This window comes from Syngnathus leptorhynchus, chromosome 2 (genome assembly GCF_054491065.1).
Source record: "Syngnathus leptorhynchus isolate UIUO chromosome 2, UIUO_Slep, whole genome shotgun sequence".
Lineage (NCBI taxonomy): Eukaryota > Metazoa > Chordata > Actinopteri > Syngnathiformes > Syngnathidae > Syngnathus > Syngnathus leptorhynchus.
Genome location: NC_141196.1, coordinates 13,465,550 through 13,483,917, shown reverse-complemented (window position 1 = coordinate 13,483,917; position 18,368 = coordinate 13,465,550). Strand labels below are relative to the sequence as shown.

The window sequence follows — 18,368 nt, the reverse complement described above, 5'->3', positions numbered from 1 at the left end:
GAGTTTACACATTTGGAATGATTTTAAAAGTGAATGCACCTTTTAGCAACCAATTTTGAGGTGGCTCACTGATAATGAACAATGTTTTTTGTAGTCAGAAATAAATAAAGGATAGCAGTGAGTCTATCCATTCCTTTTTTATTGTCGTCATTATGGTTGCAGGTATGCTGGAGACTTTTCACTGCACACATTGAGTGAGTAGCAGGAGCATGTTTTGGAATGTGTGTTTACCAGTTGTGCCGACTTTCTTAACCCAATACATGTCGTTATCAGATAACATTCATTTCAGTGAGACAGCTTCTTGATGCTAGTGTAATACCATTACAGAATTTACCTTGGGCAGCTGTGGCATTAACCTTGCATTGGTTCATTTTCTAAAGCATTTTCCTCACTCAATTCTCATTTTTCTCAGTCTTAATTTTCAAAGAGTGATGCTGTAAACCAGTAATAACAGAGAATGGATTTACAAGCAGGCGAAATCCCCCAGCGAGAATTGCGGCCCAGAACAATAATGAGCACATAGCAAACTTTGCCATAAGCCAAAAGAGAATGCAAACACAACGCACACTGATGCAATGGAGACTGCACAAGCCTGACACGCGTACACACTAACGCACATTGGCACAGGGAAGATGGCGGAATCTTCCCAAAGCTTGTGTAATAACATATGTTTACAGGTAATTAAAAGAAGGTCCCAGGTGGTTCTCCTGTCATATTGAGATAGAACACACCAAGCAAATTACCAGCCTGGGTTTCGACATACGTACAATGCTGTGCGTACATAATGTGATGCCTTGGTGAGCTGCTGTTGTGATCTGGACCACACGTGGTAAATTATATTACTGATCAGTAATTTTTACCATTATTCATTTATATTCTGACTACACTGTGGTAGGATTCTTTTGATTATATGGATTTGTTTTTTTGCCTGTGATCTATTATTGTCTGGCAAGCAGTCCAGTGTGTAGTCTTGCGGTCCTAAAGAATTTCCTATGCTATAGAAAATGCTCAAAGTTACTTTTACCTAATGTGTGTTTTTTCCAGACCATTGTATCCAACTCCAGTAATTTTATTGTAAAGTATAATTGTATTTTTAGGTTGACTAATGTTCCATGGGCGTTTCTAGTTCATTTTTTGGGGGGTGGTATGTGGGGGCAAGCACCCCTAAATTGAATCCCAGCACCCTTAAAATTTGTTTGAGATTGCTGATATTTTTATATAATGTATGTCATTTTTCAAATAAGTTACTGATGTGTATTGACATCCAGTACTTCCTTGAAATGCAGTATTTTAACAGCAAAATTACAGCGCACACTGCCTGCATCAAAAATGGTTTGCTTAACACATCCAATCCCAGCCACCCCAAACTGACTTCGCTCTGATGAATATGCTGCCTTCCAGTGATATACAGAAAGTAAGGAGTGGATACTTGGCTTATGTTGAGCATTTCTAACCATCGACCTCTTAGTACCTTACCAACACCTTAATATCATCAGCTGTTTTTATTGTAACTGAATTTAATTGTAGCGCACTGTTTTGATTATACTACGTGAGAAGTTGTAGCTCGTGTTTTGCAAGTTGGGAAACATTATACGTAGGTGGTCAGCACCACTGTCCTGTTTGAAATAGAATCTCAGAAGCTAACTTCTGAAATGAGTTTGAGCTGGTAGTGAGTTTCAGCCTGCCAGCGTTTGCGTGGCGAATGGAAGGACATTGCTGTTTGTATTTTTTCCAATAAAAAGACATTTGCCCCTTGGTTGGACACTCTAAGGCTGCTCAATATAAGCAAATGTTTGCCGAGAGTGTCGTGACATCAGCTGTCTGAACTGATTTATGCTCTCTTTTGTCTCATGCAGAGGTAGACATATTGCATTCTGATCACACAGCCAAAAGGAATGAGCAAAAGTAGCAACAAATATTACATGAACACGACAAATTTGTAGTAAATGATTTGTGAATTTGAGCACCTACAGTGGGGCAAAAAAGTATTTAGTCAGCCACCAATTGTGCAAGTTCTCCCACTTACAAGATGAGAGATGCCTGTAATTTGCATCATAAGTACACTTCAACTATGAGAGACAAAAGGGGGGAAAAAATCCAGAAAATCACATTGTCTGACTTTTAAGGAATTTATTTGCGAATTATGGTGGAAAATAAGTATTTGGTCTATAACAAAAGTTCATATTAATACTTTGTTATTTACTCTTTGTTGGCAATGACAGAAGTCAAACGTTTTCTGTAGGTCTTCACAAGGTTTTCACACACCGTTGCTGGTATTTTGGCCCATTCCTCCATACGAGTGTGGGAGAACTTGCACAACTGGTGGGTGACTAAATACCTTTTTGACCCACTGTATGTACATAAATAAAATAGAATGGCTGCATAGTTAGAGATTCTTCATGAATTTGGGAGGATGTATTGAAACTCAATTTTGTATAAATTGGAACTTTTCTTTGGACGGTTTCTTTTCAACTGATTCTAGTCCCCAAAAGAGCAGATTCAAGTTGTTCACATCAACTGACTTAACGCCAAAGTCAGCTTCTAATGTTAGTTAACCTTTTACTGCAGGCCCATTTTGTATTTCTGGTTTTGGTGTGTTCAGATGTCTTTCATTTGCACTGTGTTCATATTTCAGATGAACAGACCTGAAACACACAGTAATTCTCGCCTTAAAACAGTCTCAGTTTGTCTGTTTTTTTGCTTATCAAAATAAAGTGTGAACATGAACACACCCTCACTTATCTTAGGTCTGAAGGGACGCTAGAAAAGGTTCTTTGAAAACCATTGCGTACTTATCTCTGAGGATGCAAACACTGAACTCTGAGTTTATATATCCCCCAAAGTCACTATAGTCACTTCATGTTAGCCATGAACTGTCAAAGTTTTTGCTCCACGCCAGTATCCCCCTACCCTTCATACCAAACAAGGTGCTGACCACTACAGTCTTGCACTAGAACCATCTGGCGGAATGTCTCAGACCATCCATCCATCTGTCTGTCTGTCTGGTTGTGAATCCATTGCTTCACCTTTGGAATGGCCTTCACAGAGGTTTGCGTGGGGTTGTGTTTTCGCTGAATGTGAGAAGCACCTGTCCAGGTAGAACAGACTGGTGCTTCACCTCAAATTGGCTCCATGTCGCCCCATTGATGAGGAGGCCAGTGAGAAAGTCTTTCCCCAAAGACCCCATTAAGGCAAAACCTGGGGTTCTCTGCCAACAACACATTTTGTGCCTTGTGAGGACGATCACTGCTTATTAAAGTGGAAATAATGACTGCTCTACCTGCAGCATGAAACATTTAACAAGGACAAAGGAAATTTCTCAAAGGTGATATGTTGAAAGGAGGGAACGTGGACAACACTGTCGACACTGGAAGTGAAAAATGAACCTGATTTAATTTGAGCTTTGAGGTGACTTTTGCATCTTTATGTGAGTTTAAAGAGGAACGATACTGTCTACAGTGAAGGGCATTATATGTGAACCTCCTCAGAAATGGCCTTTAAAATACGTTCAACATGTATGAGCGAGCCTCGAACCGTCATATAGTTTCAATTATTTTCCCTCAAAGTGTGCTTACAATGTATCACACATTTTGGATGTCACCTTATTGATTTGTTTTCCTTTTAGTTTGGGCAAATACGCTTTTTCTGGCACCTTGGGAATATTGTGGGGAAAGCAGCCGAGTGAAAATGTTCTCCATCAAGTATGATTGGATTGGATTTTGGAAGATAAATTGCCAGGACAAGAGTTTATCCCGATTACATTGCCATGGGGTTCGCATCTTGCTGCAGGCATTCTGGTGAGCTTCTTCCATTAGATGAAGACGTTGAGCGTGTGATCAAAAATTAGATAAATGCAACGGGCTGAAATTTCACCAGCAAAACCTCCACAAGATTGCATGACTACAGTGTGACACCGCACAGTACTTATGTAGTTTTGCTTTGATGCAACCTGCGTGATTTTGCTGTAATGGAAGCAGGATTTCATCTCACTTTCATCTTGACACCATTTACCAAATGTAGTGACAATGCCATTCCTTTCAAACATGTACTGCAAACATGGATTCAGTTTGTTGTTAGATACAAACACAGACATACTCTTCATTGGACTCAGAGGACATTGAAGTGACTGAGAGCTGAAATTAAACAAATATTCAAATAGTGTTTTAAAATACCTGACACTTTACAGGTGGTTCGTGTGCTGATGATGTCCTCCCTACAAATTTTCATTAAAACTGCATTTCTCTTCATTGCTTGATTCTGTTTTGCATCTAACGATTCAGAAGTTGATGACATAAAGTAAAATGCATCTTACTTTTCCTAGACTGGGGCTCCACAGATATGCCAAGCTGAAAATGCAGAGACCCAAAAGGAGGAAGACAAACGCCAGAACCAGGGCCACGCGTTGGTAGATCCGGTACTTGGCCTTCTTCCCTTTAGCCGCCTCAACCTGTAATCGGTGAGATTGACATCAGTTTTTTTCTTCTCTCTTACCTTTGGAGGAGTCAAAGGAGGCAAAACAGCTTGTGAAAAAAAAGAGTATATAATAAAAAATACTTCCAAGGCAAACTTTTCGGTCACTACCATAGGATAATTTGGGAAAAGACAAAACTCTTGAGGTCAGTTTGTGAAATGACATGCCATGTTCTGACAGACCTACCAAAAGCAGCTTTAGTCAGGCTTATTTTGGTTTGTCTTCAAATACAAAATGAGCATATAAAATGCCCACATTTTAAGCGTGTACTGGATAAATAATATAGCATTTAAAATCCATATGGTGTGCCTTTTCAGATGATATGGTTCTTTTTGTTTCATAAAGCTATGATCTGAAGTAAACAACAGAGTGGAAAACATTTGAGATGCAAGTAAAGTCTTGAGATGCTGCCCCAAGTAGAGGAGTTAAGGTATTCTGGGGTCTTGTTCACAGGTGCATGAAGAATGCTTTGTTTAAATTATTTCACAGTGGTGGTCCCCCAGCAAAGTTGTCAACAGCTCCATATTAGGGGATGAATTAGTTGATACAGCACATGGCCAGGTTCTATTTGCTGATATGATCTTTTGATTTCAAAACATTGCATTCCAAGAGTTGGCAACAATTTTGACCCTTTGCCAGTCCTTTTAGTTTCATTCATTAAAAAGGATTTGGGGACATCTAAGCACACATCAACCAATTTATCTTATAACGTGCATGTCGAAAACCATGACGCAAAGGTGAGGAGCTACAGCTTTAACTTCAAAGTCACTGTGAAACCTCTCTTCTTCTGGCTCTCTTCTATTCTCACATCGACATTAAAACAACAAATGACCTTTTTGACTGTGGCATTCTACAGGATTTATCCACCATTTATAACTCCCGAAGATTAAACTATTGCCACCCTCCTTGTGCAGACCATATGGATGAGGGGACTGCAACAAGTTCAACGGAAAGGTTACAATTATTCATTTATATTTTTCTCTCAAATTTAATTTTAATCTGTCTACTGTCAGCAATTCCCTGAGCCTGACAGCACAAATTAATAAAGGCAAGCTTTTGTTCCAGCGGACTTTCTGTATGGAGAAAATGAAAGCTTCTCATTTGCACTTTGTATTGTGAGTGTTCAGCCGAAGTGGGCTGTATAACCTCCTGACTTCTTTTGATTACAAAAAGACACATGCGTAATGCACTTTCGGGCATGCTTTTCTTACGTGCCTTTCTTGCACACTTTCAAGGTGCTGCAATTCATTCATTCAGACATTTGGACATCCCCATCATGTGTAACCTGCATCATTTGTGCACAACCACCAAAGACGCGTGATTCAGTTATGTCTAACGGCAGCCCTAATTACCGGATCATGAAGTTTTATCCAGATCCAATTTGCAAATTTGTCACATTTTGTTGATGAAATTAACTTACGTAGTAGAGCCGGAAGTTATCTTTGCCAGTGGCGTGGGCATGGCTCATCTATATGCCACTGTAAAGGAGCGTGTGGTTTTTGCATTCACTTTTTAATAAACCCAGTACAAGCAGTTTAATCAAAATACCATGCTCATAACGGAATGCTGAGGAGAATATGTTGCCAAGCAACGCCCTGCATGCGTCATGCCTCAAATACAAAAATCTATAACTCAAGGCCCATTATTGCAATGACTGTATTGTCTATGACCCGCACTTCAGCTCTCAGTACCATCGGCATGTGGAAATGGTCCTCACGGGTGAAGACAAAAGTCTGCTGACATTGATCTTTCTTTGACCAATCAGTATGATAAAATGTCGACCTTCTGCCAGCATTGTAATGTACTCGACAATATGCAGCCATCGGGCAGTCGATGAGCGTAGATGCGACAGGTGTGCTTCCCAGCCCATCCATACACCAGTACTACAAATCAGCCGAGTCTTGCTCTCAAGGGATGTGAAACGATTCAAAAATGTGAAATATGATGTTTCACCTTCGGGGGGCGCGACACATTAGTACAGCCTCTTGAGCACAGAAGACAAAAAGATGCTTGTCGTTGGGAGAATGAGCACACTGGCAGATTTCAGGAAACGCTTGAACCCGAAGTGTGTATGTTTCTCAAGGGTGACATACTGAAGTTGATGGGAGAATGCACAGCCAAAAAAGGTGCACAATAGTGTCCTTTTTATCTTATTTAAGCACACGGGAGAATTTGCCCCTTAATTAGATATTTGATTAAATTGTTTGTGTGGGCTCACTGGAGGATGGGGCAATACCCTCAAAAAACGACATTCGTTGTATTATCTTTTTATTAGTGATAGCCTTTGTGCACATCATGCAACAAGAGGGAACGACTGTTCTAAAAACAGATACTATATTTTGAAATATTTCTAATGTAATACTTCACTTTCATTATTTCATTTCTGTATGTTTCAGACTTTTTTTTGTGCCCTAGCACCGTTGTTGAATGCACCACCCGTTGAATATATGATTTCTACTTCCATTTCCATATATAGGAAGAAGTAAACATTCTTAATTACTAAATGAATATATTTCAGTTCTCTCTACTTTAGTGGTAGAGTGTCTGCCCTGAGACTGGAAGGTTGTGGGTTCAAACCCCGGCCGGGTCATACCAAAGACTATAAAAATGGGACCCATTGCCTCCCTCCTTGGCACTCAGCACTAAGGGTTGGAATTGGGGGGTTAGATCACCAAATGATTCCTGAGCGCGGCACCGCTGCTGCTTACTGCTCCCCTCTCCCCCAGGGGATGGATCAAAATCAAATGGAGATGGGTTAAATGCAGAGGACAAATTTCAACACACCCAGATCTGTGTGTGACGATGATCACTGGAACTTTGACTTTAAAATATATCGGTATTTTCTACTTCTTACTTTATCAACAGCTTGTTCCTTGTTTTTTTTATGTCAATACTTCTTCACTTTAATGCAATTAAAGAAGATGACTCAGTACTTCTACTTTTTTAACAAAAGTATTTGGAATTGCACATTTTGGTCTCTCTGTCTAAATCCAAATGAAACGGATTGTGTTGAACCTCAAGTGTTTTACAGTAATATACCCCTCTTAAAAAAAGTACTGTTTAATTTGCTGTACTACCAATTCTACTGTTTGGGAAAACAGTAGCAAGGTGAGCAGCAGTGAATATGAGTAAAGTTTTCTATTTCTGCTTACACTGCATGACTTTGGTAGGAGCACTAATGTATTTGCCATTAATGCATTCCACGGATGTGACACGTCAGTGACAGTGACCATAAAACGTGAGGCACTTCAAAGTGGGGCCTGCTGGGGAGCGTACGACTCTCCTGGGGCACCTTGCATAAGCTCTGAGCCCAGTGGAAACTTAACTGTCTGCCGTTTCGGAATCAAGAGACATAGTGGGGCTCGAGAGAAGAGTTGCAGAAAAGGCAGCGATGGCGACCGACTGAGCGGTGTGAGAGTGCGCGGCCCCCCTGTCAGCTATTGTTTTAAAGGTTTTGGAGTTCAGAATAAGCCAAGAGCTATGAGAAGAAGAGCGCTTGCGGCCCCCCCGCTGTTGCTGTGCAAAGAATGATCACTTACTCGGGGAAACTGAAAAAACAGCAAGCAGAGATAGCACACCAAGACACACTCGAACGCTTAGGTATACATTTGAGATGATAATCAGCCACCCCCATCACTTATTCAGATTATTTAGGATTTAAATCTGATGAGAGTCATGTCTTTATTTGCATAAATATTAATACGACTTCAAGGTTACTCTATTGTGCAGAGGATCTGCAACAGGGGAAAAGAGCACATATTTCACAGCCAAAAATGCAATTTTCCATCCTGCTAAGTAATAGTCTGAGGGACAAGTATATACTAGATATTAATAAAAAAGTGGATTCAAACTTTAAATTCTGAATAAACTCAAAGCACTCAGCAGAGACCGAGGCACGCTTTCTTTTTTCGACACATGCAGCCTTCACTTTATTCAAAGATCACATTCTCTCTCCCTCTCTCTTGATAATGAACTTCTACTGCCACCATCATTTTAATTTGTTTTTGCTGGAATAGTTCACAGGTGATCCACTTTTTTAATACAACACAATATTTTCTTAAAAAGAACAGTTAATACCAAATGCAATGAATTTTCCCTCCACTATTGAAAAATAAATTGAAAAGAATACTCACATCATTAAAGAGAACCTGTTGGCTACTGGACTGGCTGCTCGCCTCCATGATGCAAGCCTGCAGAAGGAATGTTCCGACCCTCTAAACTTGGAGGGAAAAAAACAACCTTCTTCTCCACAAAGCAAAAGAGTCACAGCCTCATTCCATCGCAGCAATTTGGGAGGGGAGGGAAGCTTCTTAGGCGGAGTGGAATTACTGCAACATTTGTGATAGCCATTAAAGGTCAAGTCTCCCGTATGGCTGCACTCCTTTCAAAAGTGGAGCGCTACCAGCGGCCCTCTGGTGAAGAAATTACACACAGCAAGGATGAAATAAAAGCACTATCTTATGGCAAACCCTTTGAGTATTTATCTGATATCCCTAATATGCATCTTAAGGTCTATTACGCTCCTAGGAGGCACCAGAATGTCTCTTTTACCCATATACTAATCTGACTTTTGGCCTGCTAGTAAGCAACAGAGGTGGCAAATTAAGGTCCAGTAAGCAAAAACATTTCAGCAGTTTGGGTTTAGCCACAGATGTTTCTACTTAACTGACAAGTAAGCGAGTTCCGGGAGCCCAAGTACCTGGGAAGCATCTGAGGCTTAAGTCAAACTGCAGCAGGGTTCTTAGTTTTTGCAGCCAGATTTGCCATGATACATCCACCCGAAGCAATGAGACGGGGTATGCCTGTCCTCAGCTCTGTACACCTGCTAGTGTGAAAGTGTTGATTCACTAGCACAGTGATTGTCAGTGAAACATGGCACATGTCCTGTGAGGGATCATCAGAATGTTCATCTGTCTATGCCAGTGACATTTATTGACTGTTTTGTATTATTACGATGCAGACTAGAGTGCGCCAGTATTTTTGTCCAGCAAATCTTCCGAGACTTGAGCTCCCTGAGTGTTTTATTGTTTATTTGGCACTTAATCTATTTATTTGGTAATTCTACCACAGAAAAGCACAAGTCATCACTGAGATTCCACTGTATATATATTTTCTCCTTTAACCAAGTTGTGACTTCAGAGTAGTAATGATTTTCTTTTCTCTCTAAATGCAATAACTATTGGACTGGCTTTAAAGGCCTTTAGGGGATGACTGAATAAGTGATTGAAGCTCTTCAAATAATGCCATCCTAAAACTTTATTCAGCTCTTGGCGAGCTTTATAATGTCAAGCGCTGATACCCAGTTATTTGTCTCATCTGTCCAATGCGCTGTTGAAAATGCCACCGAGACTCCATAAAAGATGTCATCGTACTGTTATGTATTTATTTTTTGCCAGGAAAAAAAGTTGTAAGGAACATTTCATACGTTTACCTCAGCCTCTCATAAACTTTGAGAACTTGTGACATGATGATATATGATTAAGATCATGGATAGGCGTCCTTTGCTGACTTGCTAGACTGTCTTGGCACCTGTTGCTTCCTGTAGATATCCTTCTTGGGTAATAACACTGAAAAAACAACATCCACACAGTGTGAAAAGAAAAATAATCCCACTTTATAATTAATCATATCTGATAACGCCTACGTTTACTTTTATTTTCCTTTAGCTGCAATGTGGAAAATCTCTTGATGCAAGACAATCCTAAAATTTCCCCAATGGCTGCACTCCTTGCAAAAATGGAACACCTTAAAAAGTCCTGTGCTGGAGAAATTATACAACATGTGGATATAAGTAAATCAAAATCATCAGATGCTTCCTTTTGGCTTTGTATAATAATTAATTCCATCACTAGCAGCAGCCAGGATTTAGATTGAGCAAAAAAGAGAAAATAATCAAAAATTGAAAGCATCCCTATTGTATAATAATAATAATAATAATAATGATGCATATAGTACAATAATACAAAGAAAACAATAAACGTTCTGCTCGGCAGCTTTACCACTCCTACGCTAGGAGAGGTATCTTTTGAAAAGTGTAAAATATATCCCTGGATCTCCAAACAAGTTCCTTAGCGTGGGCACAAGCTAATCTTTGGTTTTGTGGTTCAAGTAAAAATAAAAACAAGGTACGGTGTATTGTCAATGGGGACCTTCAAAATCGGTTACAAGGAGTGTTTAAAAAAGCCTTTTGACTTCACCGGATTTATTATAAAATGAGTAACATTTCAATTTACTTGGATTCCAGTCACCTAAAGATGGTGCTATACATGAGTTGTGCTTTATACTCTAATTAGAAAAGTAGAAGAAATGCTCGGTCAATTCTGCTTCAGGATGACCATCTTTTGGAGAAGTGCTCAAGCTGCAAACCGTTTAGTTGAGCCCGTATTGAAGTTGTCAAGATCTGATAGTGGCGAGACCTCATCAGCTTTTTCCCATTGATATAAATCTTCCCAATTACTGTGACATTTTGCTTTGGTAAATCAAGTCACTTCTCTTTCAGGATTTGTGGTGTCAGCAGCAATGTTGCACATCTTGGGACCTCTTTACCTTTTACAAGGTTTAGCTGGTATCATCATAACAGTTATTAGATCCACAGGTGACATTTTAAGGAACAATTTAAATCATCAATTGTCAATATAATAGAACCAGTGTTAAACCCCTTTAATCCTTTAATCCTAACATTAACAATGAATGAGAACCGGCTTTTCACATGCGTCACACACGCTACTGTTTTTTTGTCTGATCACATTGTTTTGAATTCATTTCTGTCCAAACAAAACACAGCAAGGTGGACCTGTAGCCACAAGGTACATCACTTCAACAACACTGTTATTTTGTAAAGTTAGAATGAAAAATAACAACAACAAAAAAACAAATGAAATAATCAGTGACTATTTCGATTTTGGATTGCCAAATGGAAATGCAAAGAACAAATGATAAACTGATTGAGTGCTCTATCAAGCCAACAGTAATTGAGCAAAAACAGGAAGTAAAAATATGCATAAAAAACATTGAACATACACATAGAACGTACAAAAACAACACTCCAAATGTTCCACTGTTTGCTCTGTGCTCCACATGATAGCTTTGATTGGCTTTGTTAAAACTGATAGCATCACCAGTTGTGAAACCCACTGATTTGCTTTTTCTTGACAAAAAGAACACATAAGTTCCCTCAAATAATAACAATAGTTCTTCAAGCAGATGCTGCTTCTTCACACAAAGACGATAAGTATTTTTCTCTCCTTCTGTGACCATCTGGAAAATAAAGTTCCTTTTTAGGCAGATTCCCAGTCTGTCACTCAGAAAGAAAGAGGCCCGCATATCCACAGTCATTAAGAGTCCTTTACGACACGAAGAGAAACTGGTGCTACTTGGAAAAAAAGATGATTTGCATGAATAAAAGGTATGTATGAATTTAGAAAACAGATACAACCTGAGCGCAGCTGAGAATGTTTTATGTGTTTCCCACCTGCGCCCTATCTCCTCTGGGTCCATTCGGGTCAAATATGACAAGTAATCCTGTGTGATTTAATCATCCGCTTCCTGCCTCAATGCCGCTACACCTCCTCAGGCTTTCATTAAAGAGGAAGCAGAGGTGGAGTGGAATGGGCTCGACCCGAAAAGCCAGCCACCTTTACCATCTCGGTCTAGACAAAGAAGATTTGAGACTCTCCAACTGTCATCGTTGACAATTTTCCCTCATGCTGCTTTAAAAGCGGGGAAGAAAAACGCTTTGTGCAGGAAGTTTACACTGCGTTTTTTCCCAGCTGACATTTGGTTCTTCAAGTTAAGTTCTGACACCTACTGTAGCGATAAAATACCACTTCAAAAATCCAACAGTGTTATTATTCTAACTGTCAAAACATGCTTTACAATGGTTCTTATGGTTGATAAGATAATTTCAGCATACAGATTGAACACCTGTCACATCTTTTTTGCTTTCACTATGTTGTGATACAATGGAATTGATACCGTTTGTGGATGCTCTTTGACCTCGATGAACTGCAAGGACGATCACACTGTCATTATCATAGCACTCGGATGACAAAGGAAACATTGCATGCAGCTCACGCTATCAGTTCTCAAGTGTCATAAGCAAGGGAATCACTATTGGTAATAAAAGACCTCACCTTTACGTTGAGAGCAAATTTAATTATTTTTTGTATTTTTACATTTTTAGTGTCAACACCCCATATTAGAGATGTTTCTTCTTTTGGAACAAGTGTTGTTAAAAAAATATTTAAAATATTTAAAAGATAATTAAAAAACATTTAAAAAATGACAACAAAATTGAAGTTGTCATTTTAAGCATGGTTTTCACCCTCCGGTTACCTTAAGAAATTCTCTAACATCATTTAGCTTTCACAAATGTCTTTTAATCCTTTTCTTTAATTTGACTCCAGGAATACAAACCTCAGCAAATTGATTCTAATTACAGTAGTTGATCCCCAGGTTTGTGTATTAGTTACTCTATTTAAAGACCAACTAAAATAAATAAATAAAAACATCCACCCCTTTGTATCTAGAATGAATGTTTCACTAATATAAAGATCACCTTGGCTGTGACCTGTGCCCTGAGCAAATGTGATGTCATTTTCAGCTGACAGCAAAATGGTCGCCCCCTGAGATGCATAAAAAAAAAACTGGTGGATTTAGCCTGTTTCATACCACAACAATGAGTTTTGACTAATTGGGCTGCACGGAACAACAAAGAAATGACTTTCCCCGTAAAGAACCATCAGGATGTCGAGTAGTAGGCTGAAGTGCACCTGGTTAGCAATTTGTTCGCTTGTGGCTGATTTGCAGTGTATCAACAGGCTGTTGTTGGAAGCCAATTCTTACAAGAACACAGGCTTAGAATATGAAGGTCTGAAGAGGAACAAAAACCTGAAAATCATCCTGGCTATCCATGACAACACTTTATTATAGAAGCAATAACGCTTTTTACTCCGGTTCGGCTTTGCTGCTATTGTGTGTATAACAATTTGTAGTTCTCCGGGACAAATGAACTGATAGTGAGAGAATGAGAGGCGCAACGGGTGATTGAAAGATTGCCTATACATTTTTAATATACTCCGGCATCGATTCCAACCTTTCATCACAGATGTTCAAGGCAAAGACCAAACATGTGCTGGAGAAGAATCACAAAGGCCGATCTCATAGGAGTTTCTCTCTGACACATTGAGGAAGTCGATGAATAGAAATGCGGATTATGCCTCTCCACATCGGCCCACATCCCACGCTTAAACAGTCATTTCCTCACATCTCACCTTGCCACTTGCCGAGGAGTTTTCTCAATTTCGTGCTTGGTGAGACAGATGTATTTACTTACATAATTGTATCCCCCAGCCAATTTATAATGCGATTAAAAATTAATACAATTTGGGATTTGAAGAAGGGCATTCCTGTGAAAATGATTTTGACTGAAATGGCAGAAAATTGTTCTTCCTGCTTTGCAGCATTTTTAATCACACAAAACTGGAACAGAAGCAATGAGAGAGAACTCATTTTCCTTCTTTAGTACACCCTGTAATCGTATTTCCACAAATATGTTTCTCCAGGTAGAAGATGAAAACATTTTCTTGTGATAATATTTTCTCTGTTTCACTATTTTCACTTTGTGGTTGTTTAGTCAGAGTGGAGCTCTCCCGAATGAGCTTTGAGTCTCCGACATCCCATCACAGAGTGCATTGGAATCTACAATCGAGCCAAACGTTAGTCATAGCTGGCTTGTAATTACCTCTGCACCCTGCAGAAGCAAACCAATTGACTCCTCAAGATGAACGACGACAGGTAAAGGCCAGTCATTAGCCACGGGCTTCACCAGCCCTACTGTTGCAAAGGGAGGACGAATATTTCATTTCAGGTTGAATTTATGACTCACTTGTAACATTTCTTTTTCCTTGGGATTATTATAGACACTCACAACTTGACACCTCGCTGGTCATGAAAGACTGTCTCACCAACAGTCAACCTGTCTGTGTTGTGAACAGTTGTTGCATCATGACTAACTTCAAATGAATGTGCATTAGCTCATCTTCTGACTGAAAGTTTTTTCTTGTCTGACTTCACATTTTTTTCTGCACATACTAACATGCATTCATGCAATGATATTGTTATTCTTGCAGAATATCTTAAATAAATGCTTGCTCCTTTGAGTTAGTAATCAGTCTTAAGAAATGACAGGCCGGAACAAAACAGTAATGTCTGGTGCAAGACCGAGTTGAAAAATATGAACAGAATTTGGGCAGAGTTTCTGAATGTGAGTTATTAAAAACAACCTGTAGTGCTGGAATTGAAGGTGTAATCAATCCAAATTGTGTTTTGTTTTCTCTCCTCATTGCATTGGAAAAAAACATTTCTCGGCCATTCAGTATTAATAAATTAAAGGGTGCGAATAGATGCAATTATTCATCCATTGAAAAGATCAATAATTATAGATTATGCTGATTCAACTGTAGCTTTTTGGCCAAATACTTTAATGCAAAGTGTAACAATTTGTTATTTTTCCCCCAATGCATATTGTGTCTAATGTCATGTTTGTTTAGTAGTTTAATTACAGTAAAAACAATGTCATGGACCACTTTTACTAGAATTCAGTAGGATTACAAAGAAGTACAATTTAGAAAAAAGACCAAATGGAAGATTAGAACGTTGCATATTGGCATTTGGTAGGTAGTCTAATTATAATACAATAATATTTACACGATTAGTGCAAAATGGGAGCGTTATATTATTGACAGTGAAATGTAATGGCATTTTAATGCATTATAATAATACACTCAAATATTTATTTTAAAAAAACAACCATCAACTACAACTTGAATTCAAATGGAGTGCACTCTGGTTTTACTCAACAGGTTGAAAAAAAAAAGAAAAGAAAAGATTATTAAGCCCATTTTTAGTGGCCACATACACACACGTTAAGGGTAGTGTAATTTCCTCAGGGTACTGCTGTTTGAGTGTTTGAATTTGAGAAGATATAATTACCAAAATTGCGAGGAGTGATATTTGGACAAATTGATCCGTTTGAAGCTTTAACCAGCCTGACGCAGATGGCAGCACGTGTGAAACTGACTGACTAGAACAGTGGCATGAATGATGAAATGATCTGTGAAATCATCCCATGCTGAACCATCACCCGCACACATGTTGGCTTGGAACAACAGACAGCAAACTGTCACCATCCATTGCAGTCAGTGTACGAATAACTGGATGATGAAATTTTTATCCAGAATATCAAGCTGATTATACAGACAATGGAGCTGCTAACTACAGCCAGTCTGTTATCGTTCAGTTTAAACAAAGCACTCCATGAGAACATAGATTCCAAAATGCTTTAATTGGATTAGGATGTGTAGTTTACCTTAATCCCTTGCAGAGGGTGATTCTCCAGTGAGGGTGAAGGTGAACAACTGTCAGCTAAACAGTGCTGATAATCTCCTGGATACACAAATTTGAACATTTCTAGAGGACAAAGTATGTACTGCAATTGCATAAATACCTCAAGGAAAAGCGGAATAAATAGGTGAGTAGAGAAAGAGGATCTTTTGGAAGCAGTTTCCAAGCAACCAGGCTTTGTGAATTCACTGCAGGGACTTGCAAACACGAAGGGCCTCCAAATCACCGAACATAGTTGCCTTTATGGAGAGTAATAATGAAGAAACAAACATTTTATTGAATGTGTTAAATTCTCAAATTTAGCAGGCTTGGCAACTCAAGGCCAGTATTTGTTTGATTTTTTAAATAGAATTGACTGAAACACAGCAGGACGGTGGTATTTTGTGCATTAATGTGACAGGCGGTTTTGCCTTGAACAGATTACACTGGTGCTGGGATACTGAATTAGGCAATAAGATGTAATGGAGAAAAAGCAGAGCAGGAAACAAAACACAACAACAAAATCTGGGATGGATTAAGAATGTTGAGTCTGTTGATGAAGTTGCACAGCGCTGAAGGTTAAAACTGGCGCAGGAACAAACAACGGTGCTTTTTTCATTTTTTTGATCTGAGCTGTTGAGTAGCTCTTCTGGTGCTTTGGAAAATTGCTCAGAATTGAGACTTTCCTTACTTGTTGAGGAGCAGCCTTATCATAATGTTGTGGGACACCAAGATTCAATCATTTTTATTCGTCATGTTTGAGCGTGCCAAACAAGGAATTTGACTTTGGTACATCACCGCCTCTGTTCAACATTTAGGTGACTAACAACACTCAGGATGTGTGAAAAATGACAAACATCAATCATAAATATAGGAAAAAAGCCCCTCATTTGGTACAATGACTCGAAAACAACAATTTATATTCAAGCTAGCTTCATGTGTGATTGATACATAACCAAGTCGAGTACGGATCTAGTCTAATTATGCTACAGTTGACATTCTAATTAGAAATCCTAACCCTAATTTGAAATCCTACTTTGAAACACTAATCCTAGTTTAACTCCATACCAATCCTGTTGTCTAACCCTAACCCTGATTTAAGTGGTCGCTGAGCCTGCAGATACCTATAATTGTATCTTAAAATGTTGGGAATTTTTTTAAATCTCCAGGAACTCATATATGAGTTGTAAGTAGCCACAAGGTGGCGCAAATGTAACTTTTCGGCATACCGCCTGTGGGACAACTGATTTGCACAGGGTTTGGTTCAAACCCCCAATCCCAGTTTGAAACCCTAATTTAAAACCATACCCCTAGTTTGAAACCTCAGCCCTTGTTGAAACCACAACCTTAGCGCTAGTTTGAAATTGTACTTTGAATCCCTGACCCTACTTTGAAACCCTAGCCCTAGTTTGAAACCCTTGTTTGAAAACCTAATCCTAGTTTGAAACCCTATTTAGAAACTATACTTTGTCACCCTAACCCTAGTTAGAAACTATACCAAACCTAGTTTGAATCCCTAACACTAGTTACAAACCCTTGTTTGAAACCTTAACCCAAGTTTGAAACCCCAACTGTAGTTTCAAACCCTAGTTTCAAACCCTGACCTTTGAGTCAGGGGTTATGGGTTAGGGGATAGGGTTAGGTTTAGTTTAAATCCTTAAATTTAGTTTAAAACCCAAACCTAGTTTCAAATTCTAATTTGAAAACATAACCCTAGTTTGGAACCCTAACCCTAATTTGAAACTCTATTTTGAAACATTAACCCTTGTTTGAAGTCCAAGTTTAAAGCAACCCAAGTTTGAAACCCTAACCCTAATTTCAAATACTGGTTGCCAACCCTGACCCTAGTGGGATTAAAGTTGGAGTTGGGTTAGTAAAAGCCTTACAAATAAACATTTAACAGACTTTTCAGAATGCTCTTCTGTTTTTTTTAGCCTTTCAAAACAAACAAATGAATGAATAAATGAATACTCTCACATTACATTAAACTTCACCTTGTATGCAAATTGGCTGCCACGTTCCCTGATCGTCAATGGAGATGCAAAGCTAGTTAAGCTGTTAACCTTTGCGACCTTGAAAGAAACATTACCTGAAAGCACAGGAAATATTCGCCAATCAGAGGGATAGGGGTTTTGTCTATTTTTTATTTTCGCCATTTGTTGGTATTTTTTAGCGTTGGCTTGAGCAATACATGTCACAAAAATACCAGTATGTACTGATTCCGCCAATTAGAGCGTTGTGAATGTTTTGTCAGCCGATAAGCGTTGTGTTCTGTCAGCCGACTCGCTGTGTGCGGCTCACCTTGCTGATCACTTCTGCGTTTTCCCTTTCTGTATGAAATGTAATATTAGCCGAGTGGCATATTTTGAGATTGCTCTGAAATACAATCCCAATTGATGGACCCACCCAGGTATACAAAAGGAGAAACAGAAAGCCTGCAACTCCTCAACAAACAATCACTAAAAACGTTTGCCCCAACATTCAGCCATTTCTGACCACGGTGGGACTTCAGCAT

General features: G+C 39.0%; 1 protein-coding gene across 1 annotated transcript in view; it reads right to left on the bottom strand.

The window, feature by feature from the left end:
* Positions 1–8,746, bottom strand: part of tnmd (tenomodulin) — a 48,159-nt gene extending 39,413 nt beyond the window's left edge. The window contains exons 1-2 of the mRNA XM_085905435.1: positions 8,605–8,746; positions 4,313–4,447 (exon numbers count right to left, since the gene is read on the bottom strand). Of these exons, the coding sequence (XP_085761561.1) occupies positions 4,313–4,447; positions 8,605–8,652 (183 nt within the window). The 5' untranslated portion in view covers positions 8,653–8,746. The remainder of the gene's footprint in view (positions 1–4,312; positions 4,448–8,604) is intronic.
* Positions 8,747–18,368: the final 9,622 nt, after the last annotated feature.